The 21820-nt window shown below is 38.7% G+C and overlaps 1 protein-coding gene across 1 annotated transcript in view; it reads right to left on the minus strand.

Moving 5' to 3' along the window:
* The window catches only part of LOC120368610 (contactin-6-like), a 216040-nt gene that overhangs the window by 111581 nt on the left and 82639 nt on the right, over positions 1–21820 (minus strand). The window contains exon 4 of the mRNA XM_039480826.1: positions 12910–13085. Coding sequence (XP_039336760.1) covers positions 12910–13085 — 176 coding nt within the window. The remainder of the gene's footprint in view (positions 1–12909; positions 13086–21820) is intronic.

Below are 21820 nucleotides of genomic sequence, written 5' to 3' on the forward strand. Positions count from 1 at the left end.
GATCTCTAAAAATCAACAAAGAGTCCCGTGGCACCTTATAGACTAACAGATGTATTGGAGCATAAACTTTTGTGTGTCTGATGAAGTGGGTATTCACCCATGAAAGTTTATGCTCCGCTACATCTGTTAGTCTATAAGGTGCCACAGGACTCTTTGTTGCTCTTTACTATAATATATCTCTTCTGTCCCACTTGAAAATATATGTTGGGTAAGCCTCCAAATTGACATTAATATAATCTGGTCTTGCAACAATAGCCCATAGCACACTATAGAGACACAACGATCATGGCTGAACTAACAGCCACAAAGAATGCTGAGTGTCCCATTCCACTAGGCATAGGTTGAAATACTGGTGTAATATTTACTGTTCATGTTCCATTGTCCCACTGGGGATATTCCACAGGCCTACCCTACCTTCTGTTTAACAGAAAACCTTCATCCTTTTTTCCTCCTATCTCCCTTCACAAAGGCACAATAGTTCTGGGCATAGTACATTATTTCTCCTTCACTTTGAGACTGAATACCCTCTCCTCTATCCCCAGTTGTCATGGCAGAGCTGTTTGGAACAGATCGGGGAAGAAAGTCAGTCACCAAAATTCATCTTTTTAGAGATCTATCCAATTGAATAACTTCACAGGAGGCCTCTGATCGGCATAAATTGGCTCTGGAGATTCTGATGGAGAGTTGAATTGCAATGAGAGACAGCCTGTGCTGAATATTAGACAACCATCATTCAGGAGTATTTGACTGAAACAGCCTGTCCCATTTAAGAATTAGCAGCAGAGTGCAAATATGCATTCAGTAATTTCTGAGATGGTTTAGGATGCTGTTTAAAGCTCTGTTTTTTTCAGGTATGTTGCCTTCCTCATTTAGAGTAAGTTGCTCTGGTTGGCTAAAGGACATATACATATTTTTAATAATCTATAATCAACCAGAAACCATCAGTTTATTAAAAATTGCAGCAGAAGCAGAGTAATGGTTGGTGGAAGGTTGGCCTTGCAGTTAAAAGACTGGACTGGGACTGCAGATTTGGGTTAAATTCCTGACTCAATCCCAGTCTTTCTGGGTGACTTTGGGCAAGTCACTTAGGACAAGATATTTTAAGGTATTTACTATATAGGTGCCTATCTACGTCCTTAGGTGCATAAATACCTTAAAAATCTGGCCCTCAATCTCTCTGTGCTCTAGTTCCCCTGTTATGAAACGTGGATAGCAACACTTTGTCTGTCTTGTAAATTAAGAAAGTAAGCTCCATCTGCAAGATAATATCAAGCACCACAATGGAGGAACAGCAAAAGACCATAATTAAATTAAACATTGAAGTAGAGAAAAATCCTTGACTGAATTTATATTTGCTGTGTGCACAAAGAAACTCACTGCAAAGTGTATCCTGTGATGTCCTTCAGCTGGACCACATCTGACTTTTTTTTCATCTATAGTGTTAACAGCATAAAATATTAAAACTCATTTCTGAACTGAACCAGGGTGAACTGTACTGAGCAGTGAGTATTGATGGAGGCTTTCACTCTAAACTCCATCTGGAGGCCAGAGGCACAGTAAAGAAACTGACCCTCACAAAAGGAAACAAAACATATATTTTTAATATTTATATTCTTTACGAGTTCTCACTTGTCATCATAGAGTCCCTTTGTCACTGGTCATCACAGCATCACTTTACCATCTGCATGAGTTTTCCCCAGATTGGAGAGTTCTTTCTCCACAGTCTAAATCAAATGGGCCAAATCTCTGTTGACTTCAATGCAGCTACACTAGGGATGGACTCGGCCCCTTGTGGCAAACTGTATCTCATGGCAGAGGCATTCTTCCTCACCTTGAGCAGGTCTCTTATATTTCTATTTACCCACTATCCTATTTGGATCTGATTTTTCAGTATGCATGTAGGTGTTTATGTATGACTAAGTCGTTTGTTAACTCAGACTCTGATCATACAATTGGCTCTGAGCATGTGTAGTCCTGAACCTGCACAAAACCAGTTTTGTGACTTTGTTCACCATAAGCCAGATCTATCTTGCAAGGTGCTGTGAAATACTGAGTGCCCTCATCTCCAGTTATTTATTTATTCTGATTGGCCCTGGGAAACCCTCACACAATATTATAAATGATAATCCATGCCAATAAAATATAAGCAATAGAAAAAGCAGAAGATCTCACAACACTTGGGCCTTCAGAACATAACAAAGATCCCCATCCCACGAATTGTTGCCCTATCCAAATGCTTGTCTAGAAAGATGAACTTTGTGGTAGGTCCTTAACGGCTCTTGAGCCCAGGGATCCTTGACATGCCCCCACCTTCTCTCTCCCACACACAGCCAAGTACCGCAGGAGGAGTGGGGAGAATCATAGGGTCCAGTTGCTGCACAAAACACTAGCAGGGACATCCCTCTGAATTGTGTGGAATTCACCTCAGTAGTGCAAAGGGGCCATAACCCTGCTTGTGAATGTAACCCCAGTTCTATGGTTTTCAACTTCAACTCAAGATGTTAACATCTAAGATGTGATTATTTATAGCTCTGAGAGGTAAAAACAATGTGATTCTTCAGATCAGAATTTATCCTTTTTATCCCGAATAGCTAAGTTTGGGGCCTTTTTCACTTTTATTATTAAAAGTATTTATGATGAAGACTCTTTCTGTTCCTTGAACATAAATTGTACAATATAAAGACTAAATACATGAGCTTTATCTTATGTCTTTGAAACTGATATTAAGCAAGATTTACCTGTGCTACAAGAATAAATAAGTAATAAAAACTGATTTAATTACTTTTTGTTAAAAGAAAACAGTCATTTATTACTGAGAATTTTATGTGGGTTTCTTATTTTTTCCAAATCTCCATCTATCTTTTTAGTTTCTGTGCCAAGCCAAAAATAAAAGCTCATATGGACATTGTAGATATTGCATTCCATAATTTATTGGAAGCTAAGTCATATTGTGTTCAATGAAACTCGGATAGATAAAAAGGAACTTCACCCACATCGCAAATAAAGAGACTTGGTTTTACTCTTCAAAAAATATTAAATTTTATCAATCAGAATCCAACAGCTCTGGGACCTATAGATGCTTTGTTACCAACAATATCTCAATCACATATATTGCTGTTTCCAGGACAACTTACAACAGGCTGATTTAGGATAAACCTTTCTATAGGACTAACAGAAGAGTAAATAATACCTAACTAAAAATAACCTACAAATACTTATATGGTCCCTATTACCTGAGCAATTCATAATCTTCAATACTCCCCACAACAACTCTCTGATGTACGGAATTGCTATTAACCCCATTTTATAGACAGGGAACTTTGGCACAAGGAGAACAAGTGACATACTCAAGGTGACACAGAAAGTCTATGGAGGAAGTAGAAACTGCACGCAGGTCTCCCAGGGTATGCCTACAGAATGTTGGGTTGAAAGACTCAGGCTAGCAGGGTTTGAACTAGCTGTCGAAAAAGAGCTGTGTAGACAGTGCTTCATAGTTGCTACTTGGGCTCTGAAGCCTAGGGAGGGGATGGGCTTCAGACTGGAGGGTTCTTTGGTGATTTCTGCTCATAAACAGATGGATAGATTCAATTTTGTACAAGGCAGAGCTTTTCCAGCCAATTGTTTCTACGTAATAAGGAGTTGCATTTGTGAACCCCAGGCTTATCTATTACAACTCTATATGCAGCAGATTGGACACATTCTAGCCAGTCACAGGTGGGATTAGGCATTTATTGCTGCTAGCTATGTGAGTACCCACTCATAATGAAGATTCCAACAAGGAACTCAGGTTGTGGACCTATTTAACAACCTGAAGGCACATGTCAGTCAGCAGTAGCATATATCTTCAAAGCATTCCCCCCTCTTACTACCAACATCACTTTAGTCTTGCTTGAGTTTGCTATAGTTGGTTGCTCTTTTCTCACTTGGGAGAAATGCTGAGGGAGGGCAGGCAGTAATTCATTGCCACTGCATGACCTCTTTGAGGTTGAATCCACACTGGGGCATATCTTGCCTTGGTGACAGAGTGAGGTGCAATGTATTAGGCTGGAAATCATCTTCCAACTTCCAATAGGAGTAGTGGGGGCAAACAATCAGTTTTAAGATGGAGCTTGATACATTTATGAATGGAATTAGATGAAGGGTTTACCTGTGATAGCAGGGGACTGGACTGGATGACCCAGGAAATTCCTACCAGTCTTATGTTCCTCTGTACTCTGTCTGGTCCTATATGTGCATACAAGTTGACAAGCTTCTCCACCAATAATATGGGAACAACTGTAAGCAATGATTGTGTGTTTTAGGTGTTATTCTATTTAGGTGTCATGATCATGCAATGTAAAACAAATGGCAAAACTGTGACTTGCCCTATGTGCCCCTAAAAGGGCGTAAGGGGGCTTTGAGTGCCCCTTTTTACTCCTCTCTGTGGTGTTCCTGGTCTGAATTTGGTAGTATTACTTCCTTTCACCCCATAGGAAGATAAGGAATGGCCAGAGAAGGGTGGGGAATAAAGGGATACTTGGCTCTGTCCCACCTACCCCAATCATTGGCCAGTGATCATTGGCCAGTGATAGAGAGTCAGTGCTCCTGGGGAAGTAATTTGTTGCCAATATGGGTCAATTGCAGGTTGCTTCCATCTCTGGAAGTCACTGCTCCTTCCCTGGGCTGCTCTGAGAGTGGTGCCGTAATGGGCTGCTCCTTACCCAAGATGAGACACAGGGTACATTTTTCAAAAGTGCCTAAGTGAGTTAGGAGCCAAAGGCTCATTTTCAAAAGTGACTTAAGTTAATGGGGCTTAGGCTTTTAAAGGTCTAAGGCCAGATTCTCAAAGGTATTTAGGTGTCTAATTCCTAATTCTCTAACACCTTTTAGGATTTGGGTCTAAATCCCCCTTTGAAGATATTTCTTAAGACTCCTAGTTTACTTAGGAGCTTTTGAAAATCAGATCCATAATTCTCAACCTTGGAAAGATGAATAAAATGTAAACAATACTATGGAATTCATACAATTATTCATGAAGGAGAAAAATATTGCAATGATTTTTGTGTCATACAGTACAAGAAGATAAAGTCAGGCTGATCAGTATGCAAGCATTTGTAGGTAATTAATTGGTAATCAGTAGTTCAAATTGCCTGAGAAAGCTTTTACTCCTGGGCAGTAGCTACTACACCCACTACATCTTTAATCATGATATAATAATTACACTGGGCATCTCAACACATGTACAGAAGCACACTATCAGCCTAGCTAGTAGTGTATGAGCCATTTAGAGGGAAATTCATGCATGTCGAGACTTCATAAGTTCAGAATATCTGATCTGATTTAACTGAATTGATTTTTCCATTTTCTGTTTCAAAACATATGGTTCAAGTAAAAAGGGTTATGACATTTTGAGGCATGCTATATTGCTTTGTGATGTTCATGTAATTTGTGTGCAGTCAAAGGTAAACAACATGATGAAGTAATCAGATGAAAAGCAGGATTTTATGCTTTCTGAGCATCTCATACAAAAAATGTCTAAAAGGGCTCTGCATGTACCCGATACTGTCATGATCTAGCTAAGACTAAATGGATCTGAATGTTTTTAAATATCTTATCCTAAAATGGTTAGATACTTATAAAGATTTGGGGTTTGGGGTTGTTTCCCATCCCCACCACCCCCCATTACAAAACAGAAGATCGTGCTAGAGGGGCTATTTCCTTTTCCATTTGTCACTTTAACAAAGAGAATATTTTGTCTGTTCTACACATACAACAGTCAGGCACACACCATATTAGAGCGTTTAGGAAATCCAGATTTCTTCCATCTATTCCAATCCAAAATTTTATCTCCAGCTAAGGACAGGGAGGATGAAAATGGAACATGAGATGTTCTCTCTAAAACTGATAATAAGGTCCAGGTTCTGATACCTTTGCACAGAGTACCATCTTGCTTTCTGAGTAATCCCATTGAAATCAATGGGTATCTAAATGTGGCCATAAAACGCCAAGCAAAATATAACTAGAGCTCTGTTTAAAATAAAGGGGGAAGCTTTTAAAAATGTGGACAAATATGTCTGTGCTGCCTGACCCAAGAGTATTGCTTTCTTTTGAAACCCATTAATCTTGTACCTGTATCTGAAACCCTGAATCTTGTACCTTGTGAATGTTTATTGGAGTTCACAAGTAAAAAATAAGGATTTCTGACTGTCACTTGACTTTTACATGGGAAAGGAATAGACCTGTGTTAAATAGAAATCATCATCACTTCTTCTGATTAGTGATGGAATGTATGACAAAATAATTTTAATGTATTAGAAAGAATCTCATTTCGGATCCCTGACAAATTGGATATCTTAAATATTTGGTCTGCTGTTTTCACTCTCTATGAGTAGTCATGATTGATATTGTTTCACATAATTTGAGTCACAACATAGTCCTTTTTCCCTCAGTATGTTATTTGACTTGTCATTTCTGGAGTGTGCCTGTGTACGTTTGGATCATTACTTGGAACTAAAAGAAATAATAGTGGGCAAGGATGGACTGCTTTACTGCAGCTGGATATGGGTATTTTCCCCCAGCTCAGTTGTTTGCATATACTTATTTTACTTCAAACTGATGAAATAATTAAAGCAAATCCCAGTGCTTGAGGGATAAAATCCCAGCTGAAGCAGCACTCTGACAGTTCTTCATGACTTGGGTTTTATTGTTTTGTTTTTTTAAGGAATTAAATGTGAGTTATATAATCCTCATTCACAAAAATAGACAGGCTTTATGAAAAACAACTCCTTAATATGCAGAAGAAAATGCCTCTCAACACCAAAGTAGAAGAGAAATGCTCACTGGTCAAAACTCTTCCATGAATTGGGATGCTTTTTCATCTTGTGGATTTTCTGATGTTCCTGCGCTTCCACCCTTGCTATTTCTGGCAATGAAATTACACCCCAAATCGCTGCTTTGATTGGCTCTGTGACAATTGTTAGAAACGCCATTTTTTAGTGGCATTATCACCAAGGATCCTGTCATTGCACTCTGGGTATCTAGGAGGATGCTGGCAGTGAACATTTTTAATGCTACGTTCATGAAGGGGAAAAGCAAACTAAAACTCTCAAGTCAGGGAAGCCTGCACCCATGCTAAATATAACATCTTTGTTTTAGAAAATACCGTGCTGAATGCAGAACCAGTTGTTAGTTAATGGTCATTCAATATTTGCACATCATCCCTCAAAGTATTGTATAATTACTAATCTGATTGATTTTTCAGACTGAGTGAAGGGTGGTGAGGATGGGCAAGGGACTCCTTGACTGCTACTCCAGCATATAAGTTTGAATAGAGCTGAAGTCCCTTTGCACCACGTGTGTAGTTTTTTGGGATCACTGGATGCACATAAACTCAGATTCCATGGCTCCAGCACTGACCTGCCCCTAGTCCTCCCCCATCACCACCCTCCTATTTAAGGCTACTTGCTCTGCACTGCCTAAAGGAAATGCAGAGGCATCTCTGCATGGCAGCTCTCTTGAAGGCTTCCACCCCGACTCAGGGGTTAACCATTGCACAGAGCCTCATGCTAGGCCTCTGCACCATGGCTGAATTTGTCACCTAGTTGATAAAAAAGATGGCTGCCAACTCCTGACTTTGGGAGTGGAGGGGTGATTCAGAATCTAAATCTAGTTCTGGACCCATTTTTTTTGTGACTGGCTGCAAAAGGAAGATCCAGGATCTGATCATTTGAAGGGGTTGGAAATCCAGATCTGGATTTGGATTTGAATTATGCAGCTCTAGTTCTTATCTAGATAACATTAACTGTTGAAGGGCATATTGGCCAGTGAATAATCAACGCTGAATTGCAGTTTCTAATTTAAAAGTATATACTTTATGGGGAATATGTACAATTTCCTTTCTATTTAGGATGACACAAACTTTCACCAAGAAGTATTAATAACCTAGGCATGGCCACGCCATGTGTCCTGCTAAAGCATCTATGTGTTTGCACTGTCCTCTGTCTCAATGATACTGTCTTTTATTTTAATAATCTATGTCGTTTCCGCCCACACAATATTCCTCCTGCAGGCTTTGATTTGACAGCTCTGTTTTTAAAGAAGGAAACTCCAGCTGAATCTGAACATCTATTTGTAATCTCATGGAGCAATTGTTTTGTTACTCAATGTAGAAAAAGCTCATAATTTTCACAAATCTTGTCGAGGTGTGCAATGAATATGTGGCCAACAAGTTTGAGAAGAGGGAGAAAGACACAAAGTTACTTCGAGTAACAATAATTTACATTATAATGTATGGTTATTTATCTTGTAATAAGGAAACAAATATACTTAAAATTCCCCCTCCAAATTTATTACTAGAATTATCATTTTGACTGGGATTGTAATAGCATCTTGAGGCCCCAATCAGAGATCAGGGCCCCACTGTGCTAGGCACAGTGCACACATGTATAATAAAATAGACACATCCAGTCACAAAGGGGTTAGCATGAGATATGAGACAACAGGTATACACAAGAAACAAATGGATAGAGGTGCGAAGATAGGGAATGGGAGACTGTAACAGTGAAATAATCATGTTTCATATATAAGTAGCATTATTACATAATTATAATTCCATCCACTATTGCTATTTATTTATACAGGGTCTGATTATGCCACACTTAAATTTGATGAGTAATACACTACTAGGGACCTGATCCTGAACTCCTACTGATGTTTACGTGGCCTTGCTTTTGGCTTAGCACATGCAAAAGTTAACTCCTACTCAGTTTGGAGATATGTATCTTTGCAGTTTGTCTCAGATTTATTCTCACCTTGGGGTGGGCAATGTACCAGTTGGGTATTAAACTGCAATTTCGAGAGGTCAAAGAAAAGTCAGTGCTTGATTTATCAAAGGCCTTTTATAAGAGCAGTTTTGTGACCACAATTTTAATTCTCTTTTGATTGGACTCATAGGTGGAAAACCGCTTAAAAGCTATGTAGCTTTTGTAATAGGTTGGGGCCAAGAGCCATGCAGGCACCATTCATGAAAATGACTAGATTGAATGAATTAAAATCCCTTTCTGTCTTCATATCTTTTCACCTATCTGTCAAGGACTTTGCACTAGACTCCAAAACAAGGTGCCCTTGTGCCTTTCTCAGTGTTGCTGTCTTTTCTTTCTGTAAACCTGGTTATGAGCATATGTTCAGAGTGACTTTTTTATTGGGTGCTTTCACTTCAGTTTCTTGCTGCATTTCTGCCATCTCCTCTGATAATGAAGCCTTCGTCCCGAAATTAGGATCTCATATCTGTTTACATTCCTCTTTCTTATACATCCGCATATTATTACTAATGTTTGCTGGAACTTGCTGGTTCATCTGGTCCACGCAAATGAGAACTAGGATTTTGTTTTCCATATTGGTCCCCAGGGCCGGTGCAACCCATTAGGCGCCTAGGGTGCTAACATTTGGGGGGCAGTGACAGCGGCGGACGGATGTTTGGCTGCCAGGGTCGTCGTCGGTATTTCGGGGGCAGGACCTTCCGCTGCCTAGGGCGCCAAAAAGGTTGCCGGCACTCCTGTTGGTCCCAAAAGTAGCTGTGGGAAGTGTATCTCTGGGGATATCAAATATCAAATCAATAAGCGAACTACTTGACCTTGAATCTTTGGAGCTTGTGGTATATCACTAAGGGATCTTATCTCCCAATGAATTAAGTTTTTCTGGTAGAATGTTTCACCAATATAGAGTTCCAAAAACTCTGTATTAGTGAGACAAAGCCATTTAACACTATCCATGTAGCCATAGTCCTTACTAGTTATTGAATTGCTTTAGTTGCATCTAGTTGTGTACTCCTTATGCAGATTTTCTGGCCAGCAGAATTGCCTGGGAAAAGTCATTTGTGTTTTCCTTTAGGTTTTGGTTTACTTCACCCCTGATAACAGTTGCTGGTACACTCATCTAGGAGTGAGAGAGTTCTCATGTCTCCTACGTAGTATCCTTGCTTTCCACTGCTGCATATTGTATTCTTGTTTGTAGATCCTAATAATACTTGCTTGGCAACGACAATTTCCTCAGCATTCTGAGATCAGAGGGTATGGCTACACTTACGGTTTGCAGCGCTGGTAGTTTGCAGCGCTGGTCATCCAGCTGTGTAGGAGCAGCGCTGGTGTGTGGCCACACTCACAGCTACCAGCACTGGTGTGTGGCCACATTTGCAGCATTAGCAGCGCTGCTGGGAGTGATGCATTATGGGCAGCTATCCCAGCATTCAAGTGGCCGCAACATGCTTTTCAAAAGAGGGGGGTGGAGTGGGGTCTAGTGTGACAGGGAGCGGGGGGGGAGAGAGAGTGGATTTTTGGAGCCAACACTGTGTGTTAGCTTCCTGACTTGAAAAATCAGAACATGTTTCCAACCTCTTAGTCTTAACTCTTAATTGCAAACAGCCTGCAGCCAACACGACTCCCCGCTGTTTCATTCCCTCCCTGCCTGCAATCTCATTTGATTGTTTACAGCCAGGTACAGATGATCACAGCAAACAGGAGCTCTGTTTGTTTTTTAGATAAGCGGCAACGGCAACGGCAAGGGAGCTCCGTACGGAGCTCGTTCACAACAAAACAAAGAGAGGCTGCATAACGAAACAAAGAGAGTAATTTATAAAAGCATTCTGGGATACATCCTTATACCCTGGAGGCCAATCACAGCGCTGGTGTGTGGCCACACTTGAAGACCAGCGCTGCAGCACCAGCGCTGGAATCCTTATTCCCCATGCTGAGTGAGGTGTACGGCCAGCGCTGCAGCCAGAGAGTTGCAGCGCTGGAAGTGCCCTGCAGGTGTGGCTACTTACTAATTGCAGCGCTGGTGGAGGCTTTCCAGCGCTGCAAATCGCCAGTGTAGCCATACCCTGAATCATCCTTCAGAAAGGAGTGGACCTGCTTTTGGCTTAGCACCATGCAAAAGTTAACTCCTACTCAGTTTGGAGATATGTATCTTTGCAGTTTGTCTCAGATTTATTCTCACCTTTAAGTTCTTTGGCCAAACAGAGGTTTGTGTTTCTATTCCATTACTTGGCAATGTTTTCTCTTCTCTGATCAGAGAGATCTTTCAGTGGATGTTACTTCAAAAACACAAGCTCCACATATGGAATGTGTCTCTGTCAGCCATCCTGGCTAACACTCTTGGTCATGTGATTCATGCCAAGAACTGTGTAAAAGTAACACGCAACAGCAGCCTGGCAGAGAATGGTTTCCCTTCCTTCTTCCAAGTGAAAAGAGACAGAAACTCCTTCCAGTCCTTCCTGCAAGCCCCCTCTCTCTTTTTTCAGGTTCCTCTTCTACTCTTCCAATGCTCCTTTCCTCTTGTAGCTCCCTCTTTCCTCTACCCAGGCTGTGAGACGAATTTTCCCAGAAATGTTCAGGACATCCTGTGGGTAGGGCCCGGATGCATTTTATTTTTTCTACAGGCTCCCTTTTCAGGTGGATGTATTTTCCTCCTGGCAGGACAATGTGCCTGTGGTGAAGAAAAGGAGGAGTGTCCCCTCATCAGATTTGGAGCTGAATTCTATAGACACCTTGATTACAAGTATATCTGTGACATATATGCAGCCTTCAGCTTCCTCCTTGTAGGCCCTGCTGGGCACCTTCCTTTTCCTCTCTTGATCTCCTCCTCCTCCATTCATTCCCCAGTTTCCTCCCAGTAGCCAACTCTGCTTCCTTCTTCACTCAGTCTTCACGAACAAAATTCTAAAATGGCTGCTCCACTACTCCTGCCTGACAGGGATTTTGTTTTATCACAAAGCAAATTTCACCTTCGAGCTTGGAATTCATTTCCCATGAACAAAAGGTTGCTTGCAGAAATATTTGAGAAAAGTAAATATAAAAGGGTCAGAATATGATGAATTAAAATTTGGTTTTCATTTGTCCAGCTCTAGAGACAAAAGCTCTTTGCTTAAGAAAGTCAGTGGGAAAATTATAAAACCCAGTACAAATGATAAACCAAATGATCAGCTTTACGAAGAAAAAGTCTGTGAACCATTTCAACCTCTGATGTCTCCTTTGTATAACCTCTGTGACATGAAATTTGCTATGAGAAATGGAACAAGATTAATAATTAATACATTTACTGATGTCTGAAATAGCGACATAAGGTTGGCTTTAGAAGTATGTTTTATTAATGAGGTTTGAAAACAATTGCTTTCTCACAATGAAAGACAGTGCAGACCTTTAGACTGAAAAAAAAAGATGAGTGCAAGTAAAACATGTGGCTTCCTTCAAGTTTCCTTTGAGGGTACCAACAGAATTCAGTCACCACTCAAAAATGTGCAGAAGAAATAAAAAAGGATTAGCATAATAATTCTCAAATGGTTCAAATTGACATCAGCAACTGTACCCAACCTGGCTGAAATATGACACATTTCAGCACAGCAGAACAATATCCTTTTGCACAGTGTATAAGGAAGACGGGAATCTTACTGTATGTCTGTTAATGTAACAAAATGTCACTGAAGTAATTACTGGTGTGACATTTATGTGACTCTGTTGGATATCATTATGTTGTAGCAAACGTAAAGCTTAGTCTTTCTGCAACTTTTTTTGCATGTGGCTAGGTGTGGAACTAGATAACTAATGAATATCACTCCGACAAAAAAAAAAAAGCCCTCAAAAAAAAACCCACAACAGCTTTATTGAACAAAAGTAATTGCATTCATCTTTCTTGACCTTTCAATCATCAGTGGTAATTATTGTTCTCTGAGCGCTGTAAGGAATTGGAAGTCTGTTTCTGTTGTTAATATTTTATGAGAAAATAGATTTTAAACAAAAATTAAACTAGAAAAGCACTGCAGAGGTAAATCCACCCTTTTCATTGTGGTCATCATGATACGTTAATTATCAAATCAATTACATTTCACATACAGAATTACTTAGAAATGCTTTAATAAATGCAGTCTTAGCAACTTACATGCAAATTGAAGCTTTGCCTTCCTGCTCAGAATTGTTCCAAATGAATTTGTAGCCAAACACTGGTATGTTCCAATATCCCGTTTTGTATGTGGGTTATTGATTGCTAAGCTGCCTCCAACCAACCTGTAGTGATAACTCATGGTAAGATCAATATCTCTGCCATTTTGCTTCCACCTTTGAGGGGAAAAAAATCAAATTATGCTTATAATTTACAGAGCCTATTCATATTTATCAACTAGCGTGCTGTAGCATACCTGTAACAATAAAAGTATGGTTAAATATCAGAATGCTTTTTATATCAATCTTAATATTATCAATAATTCTATGGTTTAAAAATCTTTGCTGCTTTTATGTTAGTCACCAGAATTCAACCAATATCTACGAAAAGTAATGATAACTTATTCATAAAAACTAAATTATCCATCCAATTGGGAGTACAGATTACGCCTTGACTGCAGATACATTATTTTTATAATATAAATGCTACCTGAACATGTTTTATGGCCCTTGCAAGTGATGTCATAAATTTGGTTATAGAAATGTTTTAGAGATATAAATCAGAAAGGATTATACTTCATAGAGCAGAAGAAAGCGGGAAGGTTTTATATAGCATGCCTGAGATTGATAATGTAATAATGAGAATGCTGCTATTTTAAAACATGATTTGTCTCTGTTAGTCTGTTAAGTAGAAAGATTGTGTCTGCAACACTTCACAGCTACTTACAAATGTCAAAATAAACATTATATTTCACAGAAAATAAATATTCTTTATTTTTGAAAGGAAAATGTCTCAGGGCTTTACCATTAGTCACATTAGGATGAAATTAACATAACTCAAGTTAAAGCCCAAAAAACTAGCATTCATATGGGTTGAAGCTCCTCAATAGGTCCCACTCCAGGGGTGGTCTTGAATAACATCTGAAGCCTTGTCCTTGCATATACATATGGTTTTAGCACCACTGGCTCCACATGGGTCTTCACCTAATCCAGTCCCCACACTCCACTCTACCCACTGTTCACACCCTGCACTGGCATGTGAAAGTGGGGTAAACCCCCTGTGGCCAGCAAAGGACTTAGACACTTCCTAGATGGCTTAAGTGGCACAGATGCCTTCTGTGAGCCTTCTGCCCCAGGGGAATTTTGTTTGTTAATTATCCATACAATCACAGAGCAAAATATAGAGTACTAATTAGCTTCAACAATAAGATTATTCACAGTGATAGTAGTTTAGCTGAACTAGATTCTACAGTCAAAAACTTGAAACAAACATTTTTACTTTACAATTATTTCCCACAAATGTAAACACTGGAAGCTAGATCTTCAGCTGTCATAAACTGGCATAGCTTCATTAAGGTCAATAGGGCTATACCTGTTTACATCACCTGAGGAGCTGGCCCTGCTGTGCATTGCAAAATACTTTATATGAACCAATCCCTGAGAGGGTTTTCTCCATAGAATTTGATTGTGAGGAATATTTGTGAGTAGGAGAAGATGCTTCAAAGAATCATGCGAAATGTCATTGCATGCTGTAAGGAAAATCTTGACAAATATGTACAGAGAAAGACAAGAAACATGACCTTGGAGGAGGATATATGTTTTTAAAGATGAGAAGTGATTGATCAAATATCAAATCAATTGAATTTCATGAACAAATTCTAGTAGCTTTAAATAATTTAGCTGGATCCTCCATATCTCTGATTTCTGTTTTATGAGTGCCTTAACATTAAGGAGTCTAGTGGCAACTGCAGAACATCAATATTTTGCTTGCCTCCAGTTGCTGCTAATTTTGATCCTTGAATTCCTATGTTCTATTTTATCTTTCACATTGTTATCAAGACAAGCAGAACTGTAGGTAATGGCCATACATCAGCCTTTTCTGTGAAGCAGTTCTGTATATCACAGTCAGGATTTCATCATATTTCATAATTTGTGTACTGTGCATGTTCTCCGGACCTTGGTTCTCCTTTTAGTTTTCTAGCATAGGAAATACTGGTATTTAGTTTGCCAGCTCTTTTTAATTTGGGAATCAATCACTGAAATAACTGCTGTCATCATTACATGGCTCCCAATTAAGCCCCATAATTGTTTTTCAACACAAATGCAAAGTTGTTGGCTTAGTTGCAGCAAATGAATTTTTCACAGTATCCCCATAATCATTCTAATCACCATGGTACAATGATTATTAAACTGTGCATATAGATCAGGGGTTCAGCTCCTGGTTTGGGCTTTTTTCCTAATTAATATGTTTAAATCAATGAAGGAACAGAATTAACGAATCCATGAGATTGCCAGACAAGTGTTTAATCATAGCATGTGTGCCCTAGTGTATTTATCTGATATTAACTAATCCATGAAGGATTATTTCAAATCATTTTTAATAACTTTATATTAAGCCCAGTTGATCTAATAGTTTTATGAACCTTTTTGAATGCAATCATTTAAAAATATATATTTTATCACTGTATGTGGAAAATGCATCACTGACTAATAATTTATCTTCAGAATATAAACCAAAAATATGCAAGTCACTGAGTTTGGTTTAAATATTTGTTTAGAAAGGAAATGTTCTCAAATTGGACTGACAAAAATATGACCTCCAGTAAAGTAAATACTACACCTGTTTCATAGATTCATAGAGTTTAAGGCCAGAAGGGAACTGTATGATCATCTATTCTGTCCTCCTACATAATACAGGCCATAGACTGTCTGCCATAAATCCTCCATCAAGCCCATAACTTCTGGTTGAGCTACAGCACATCTTTTAGAAAGACCTGAAGTGATAATTGGGGCCTAGCCGGGCTACCCCAGTTGTGATCCTAAATGTAAGAAAGTGAATAAAAGTTTTTAAAAGGTCACAATAATCTGTAACAATAAATATTTATCAGAAAAAAGGTACAAAAGGGAGACAGACTCAATCAGGCCAAATACAAAAGGCCTACAGACATAACTCAAGGACTATGTTAAGGTCATGCCCTGGTAATTGGGATTGAAAATCAGTGGACCAAAACTGGTGTGTTGGAAATTAGAACTAATTGGTGGACAAAATAATGAGGGCTTGAGCTCCATTTCCATCCACCTCCCCAATTTTGGGATCCTCAAAAAAGATACTTTGGGGTGAAGGATTTAGTTATCATGGATGCTGGCTGACTGATAGATGGGAGAATAAGAAGGAGTGAGCATCTTCCCACTATCTCCTGGGACCTTGAAATCCGCTGTGACACACCATTGGAGATTCAACACTCTGATCTTGAGAGATGTCCTGATGACATTGGGCCAGAGAGGTGGACCCATAAGATATTTTAACCTCCACTGGTTCAAGCTAAATCCCGAACACTACCTGAGATGTGACACTTTGTGTCCCTCCCTCCTCAGAGTTTTTTTTCCCCCTTTCCCTGCCTTATTTCTTGTTTTTCCTAACCCTCTCCTTTTGCCTTCTGTTTAATAAGAGTCAGTGTTATCCAGCCAAAACTATGTACTTTTCAACACTGCTGTAAACCTGTGACCAAAGAGGCAGCTAAAAGTAATGCCCTAAACATCTCACTGCTGCTACAATTTTGCCAAGTCTCAGAGTGCCTAATAAGATGGTCTGATGTGCCTGTATTTTATTAGCTAAGAGAGTACAAGGTGAAAATAAACACCAGAGACAGAAGCTGCATTTTCTATCTTTACTGTTCTTTCCTGCACCCTCCTGTACATGTCTTTGTTATAAGCATTAATTAGAGCAGCCACATGACCTCCCTTTGATCATTGCACCTGAACAAGCACTATCTATAGATCCAAGAAATCATGGACTTTCAAATCAGATGTGCATAGACACAAAATCTCCCCTTTATCTCAGTGAGATAGAATGGATTCTCTGAGGCATGTTAGTGCCAACTCAGGTCAATCAAATTATTTTTATTGGTCCTTACTGATGCTCTTGTAAGTGGTTAAAATATTTATGTGCAGCTCAGTGGCACTCACCATTCTGATCATTACAACCAAAAGCCAAACTGATCAGGAAAAGGGCTGGGCAAGCACACTAAATTTTCTGGAAATCAGAATTGGCTCCATACAGCACGATGAGCACTATGAGTGGTGCTTATTAGCACAGTAGTGTCAAGGAAATAGACCGCTTGTGTGGATTGGTCTAGGCTGAGGTTGATGGTGGGATGGGAATTGTTGAAATAATGGTGGAATTCCTCAAGGGCTTCTTATCCATGGGTCCAGATGATGAAGATGTCATCAATGTAGTGTAAGTAGAGTAAGGGCATTAGGGGATGAGAGCTAAGGAAGCGTTGTTCTAAGTCAGCTATAAAAATGTTGGCATACTATGGGGCCATGGGAGTATTTGCTCCAATCCCTCAGACAGAGACAAACACCTACAAGATCTCTATCAAGCGTTCTTAAAACTACAATACCCACCTGCTGAAGTGAAAAAACAGATTGACAGAGCCAGAAGAGTACCCAGAAGTCTCCTACTACAAGACATGCCCAACAAAGAAAATAATAGAACACCACTAGCTGTCACCTTCAGCCCCCAACTAAAACCTCTCCAGCGCATCATCAAAGATCTACAACCTATCCTGAAAGATGATCCCTCACTCTCACAGATCTTGGGAGACAGACCTGTCCTCGTTTACAGACAGCCCCCCAACCTGAAGCAAATACTCACCAGTAACCACACACCACAGAACAAAAACACTAACCCAGGAACCTATCCTTGCAACAAAGCCCGATGCCAACTCTGCCCACATATCTATTCAAGGGACACCATCATAGGACCTAATCACATCAGCCACACCATCAGGGGCTTATTCACCTGTACATCTACCAATGTGATATATGCCATCATGTACCAGCAATACCCCTCTGCCATATACATTGGCCAAACCAGACAGTCTCTATGCAAAAGAATAAATGGACAGAAATCTGACATCAGAAATCATAACATTCAAAAACCAGTAGGAGAACACTTTAACCTGTCTGGTCACTCAATAACAGACCTGAAGGTGGCAATTTTGCAACAGAAAAGCTTCAAAAACAAATTCCAATGAGAAACTGCTGAACTCGAATTGATATGCAAGCTAGATACAATTAACTTAGGCTTGAATAGAGACTGGGAATGGCTGAGCCATTACAAACATTGAATCTATCTCCCCATGTAAGTATTCTCACACTTCTTATCAAACTGTCTGTACTGGGCTGTCTTAATTATCACTTCAAAAGTTTTTCCTCTTACTTAATTGGCCTCTCAGAGTTGGTAAGACAACTCTCACCTTTTCATGTTCTGTCTGTATATATATCTCCTCAATATATGTTCCATTCTATGCATCTGAAGAAGTGGGCTGTAGCCCATGAAAGCTTATGCTCAAATAAATTTGTTAGTTTCTAAGGTGCCACAAGTACTCCTGTTATGGGTTATATCAATTGTAACTGTTTTACCCCTTGCCTTTGCTTTTCCCAGCACTTTTACTTGTCTGTTACCTTTATCTGGATTTGGATTTCATCTGTGTCATTTTATCTTATTTTAGTCCCTGAAAAACACACTTTAAAAGTTATGGTGCAATATATATATTTGTGGTGTGTGTGTGTGTGTGTATATATATATATATATATATATATATGTGTATATATATATACACACGTAAAATGTGGCATTTATTTACTTATTTTAAACAATTATCTTTTCCTGGAATGTATAATCAAAGGATGTGAATTTCAAACTCACATGAAATTTTATATTCAGTATGCAAGAGAGCTCATTTGATCTCTCGCAATCAGTGATGGGAAAAAATGCCACGTGTCGTACCTGAACAATCATAAGTCATCACCCACAGTTCAAACAAGAAATGTATAAGTATCACAGAGAACTATTTGTGAACAATCCTCAGAGTTTTTAAAAAAATGAAAAGAAAAACAGAATAATGAATAAATTAGAGAAAATCAAGATATGCTCATAGATATTTTTCAGTCAGAAAAAGAGGCTAAGTATATTGGTAAAATCATTCATTGTGAATTATTGACTCCACTCTAACGAAAATACTCAAGTGCAATGAATTAGAAATTATCTTGCAAGCCTACATGATATTTTTTTCTTTCATCAATATTATATAAGGTACAATAGAAATACTGGGCCAAATATTGTTATAAACAACCAACTTTGTTGGACATTAAAAGGCATAGTAGCGTACTAGGTTGGGAGGTAATATAACTAGATATTCGTGTTGTTTTACTCAGGATCTAAAGTTATATTTCTATCTTTACTTTTGTTTTCATTGTAATCTGGTCTGCATTCTGCTATTTCTAGCACAATGTAGAATATAGTGTCTCATTTTTTCCTTATTCCCTATGCCCATTTCAGTGCGCTCTCGCTCCACATATATATATATATATATTGGTGTGGTTGCTAAGTATTATGGGTTTTTTAAAAGAAGTTGCAAAAAATTATGACTATCGTCAACAGATATTTTTAAAAGTTATAATGAAAATCTTATAAAAAGACCTTTTGGAAAAACTAAACATTTATTATTATTATTATTTATTATTTATTTTATTTTCATATCCACACATTTCTTTATACAGAAAAGTACCAGCTGGCAAAATATATTATATATAACTTTATTCCTATTGTAGTGCTTCTGTGTTTATGAATCAAAGAAAAACATTGGCGTAGTCCTTGCAATCCTTAACTCCACACTCAGCATAGCATATTACTACAATTTCATACTGGTCTTGATTTATATAGATATATGGGAACCTAATATATATAGGCCGGATCCTCAGATGGTATAACTGATTTAGCTGCTTTGAAATCAAAGGAGTTAAGCTGATTTACACCAAGGTCTTATTCCTGCTCCCAATAAAGTCAATGCAAGACCTGAACAGTGCAGGTGAGGATGAAGCTCCAGGTAAGGATCTGACCATATAAGTGTAACCAGGGCTTTGCAAAATATTTTATATAATGCAAAGCTAAAAATGTTGAAACTGATTCTGACATCACACTAGTTGTGTGTCACTGTAACTCCATTGACTATAACTGAGTTACTCCCGATTTACACCAAAGTAAGTGAAAAGGGAGCAAGAGAGAGAAAACAACACCAAATTATTTGGCCCATCTCTTGTTCATTCCATTGTATTTTGGGGGTGGAATGAAAATAGGCGGGATGTGGAGTAAAGGTGGTAAGGTTCGTGGAATGTGGGAGAGGGAGAAAGTAAGAAACAGAATAATCGAGAGGAGAAAGAGGGGGAAGTAGGAGACTATGGGGTGTGACTGAGAAGAGTTCATATTCCAAGGGTGTGTGTCCAGAGAGACATCAGGGGGAAGATCCACAATGGATCTGTGACAACTCACACAAGCTGAGAATCTGCCCCAGTGACTCTGAGGTTCTGAAGGCTACTCCTGCTGCTGCAGAGACTATTTGTGCATATGTGTGGAGGAGAGAGACTATACTGCAGGCCTGGGCTGGGTTGCCAAGGAAGCTCCCTCTTCCCTAGTTCCCTGAAAGTGGGTAAGTGGATGTACTGGAGAGCTTGGAACTCAGCAACCTGAAGCAACTGATGGCCAGGCTGGTAGGTAGCAGGAGTTCATGGGATGAGGGCTGGAAGACGTACGTATAGTGTATCTGAAGAAGTGAGGTTTTTTACCCATGAAAGCTTATGCCCAAATAAATCTGTTAGTCTTTAAGGTGCCACCGGACTCCTTGTAGTTTTTGTGGATACAGACTAACATGGTTACCCCCGATACTATATATAGTGAGCAGCTACTGTTCCAAAAAATGGAGGAAAATGTACTTGCTCATATATAAAACTCTGAAAAGATTTAATCTTTAATATAAAGATTTATATTGGCATTTAAGATGCAGAGAAGCCAAGTTCCCATTTGCTACTGGCAGCTTTGCAGGGAAAACCTTCACTTCATATTTAAAAGGTTATTGAACATATTCTCCAATTCATTAGGTAACACTTGATTTCCTTCACTATCTTGCATATACAGTTTCTCGTTCCTCAGTTTTCTTTTTCCAAAATCTTCGCTTTAACCCCATTTAATGAGGAACATATAGCATCCTTTTCTAAACTTACAACTTCTCCTTTTATTAAACTCAAGTTTTTAGAACCTTGGAGCAACAGACTGTTTAAAATAAGAGTCTAAGGTTATTGAACAAACAAACAATGTTATGGACCTAGATTTTATTAAGTGAGCCTATTGGGTATAGTAAGCTAGAAATCAGAACTGTGCCATGCTGTTTCTCTAAATAAACCTTATAAATATATACATGAAATGTTAGAATTAGAGTTAAGCAAGACTTGTGGTTTTTTTGCATTGCAAGCTTTTCTAATGAAAGTTTTTGCAAATACTTATGCACAGCAAGATGCTACCCTTTTCTGGTTTTCACAGCTGTTCTGTTTATTTTAAGTAATGTTGTAGATTTTTAAACACTTATATGGGAAATTTTCAGTGATGTGGGTTTTTTTACATTAAAAGCTCATGAAATTACACAAGCAAAAAATGACATTTTGATAACATATACTCTGCAAAATTGATGTATTTGTGTATTTTTTCACCATCTTTTTAAAAAGAATTCTGAACAACCAGTGAAGTAATAGAAAGATTTCCATTGTCTTCAGTAGGATTTGAATACAGATCAATGGGATGTATAGTTTCCCAAGGGCCTACTTTTTGTTTTGTTTGCTTCTTGCCCTTACATATGGTTTCTTAATAATATTTTAAACAGTGGTTACTTTGAACAGTTTATATTGTCATTATTAGGGTTTTTAATTTAAATATCCAATAAAATTGTTACTCAAGTGAATATATTCCATTTTTGAGGGTTAGATTGTGCCACTTTTACCCATATGGGTGAGTATCTACTCACAAAGGTAGTCTCATTGATCCATTAATAGCATTAGTGTGTGTGTTATCACTCACC

Source organism: Mauremys reevesii, linkage group 7, assembly GCF_016161935.1.
Source record: "Mauremys reevesii isolate NIE-2019 linkage group 7, ASM1616193v1, whole genome shotgun sequence".
Lineage (NCBI taxonomy): Eukaryota > Metazoa > Chordata > Testudines > Geoemydidae > Mauremys > Mauremys reevesii.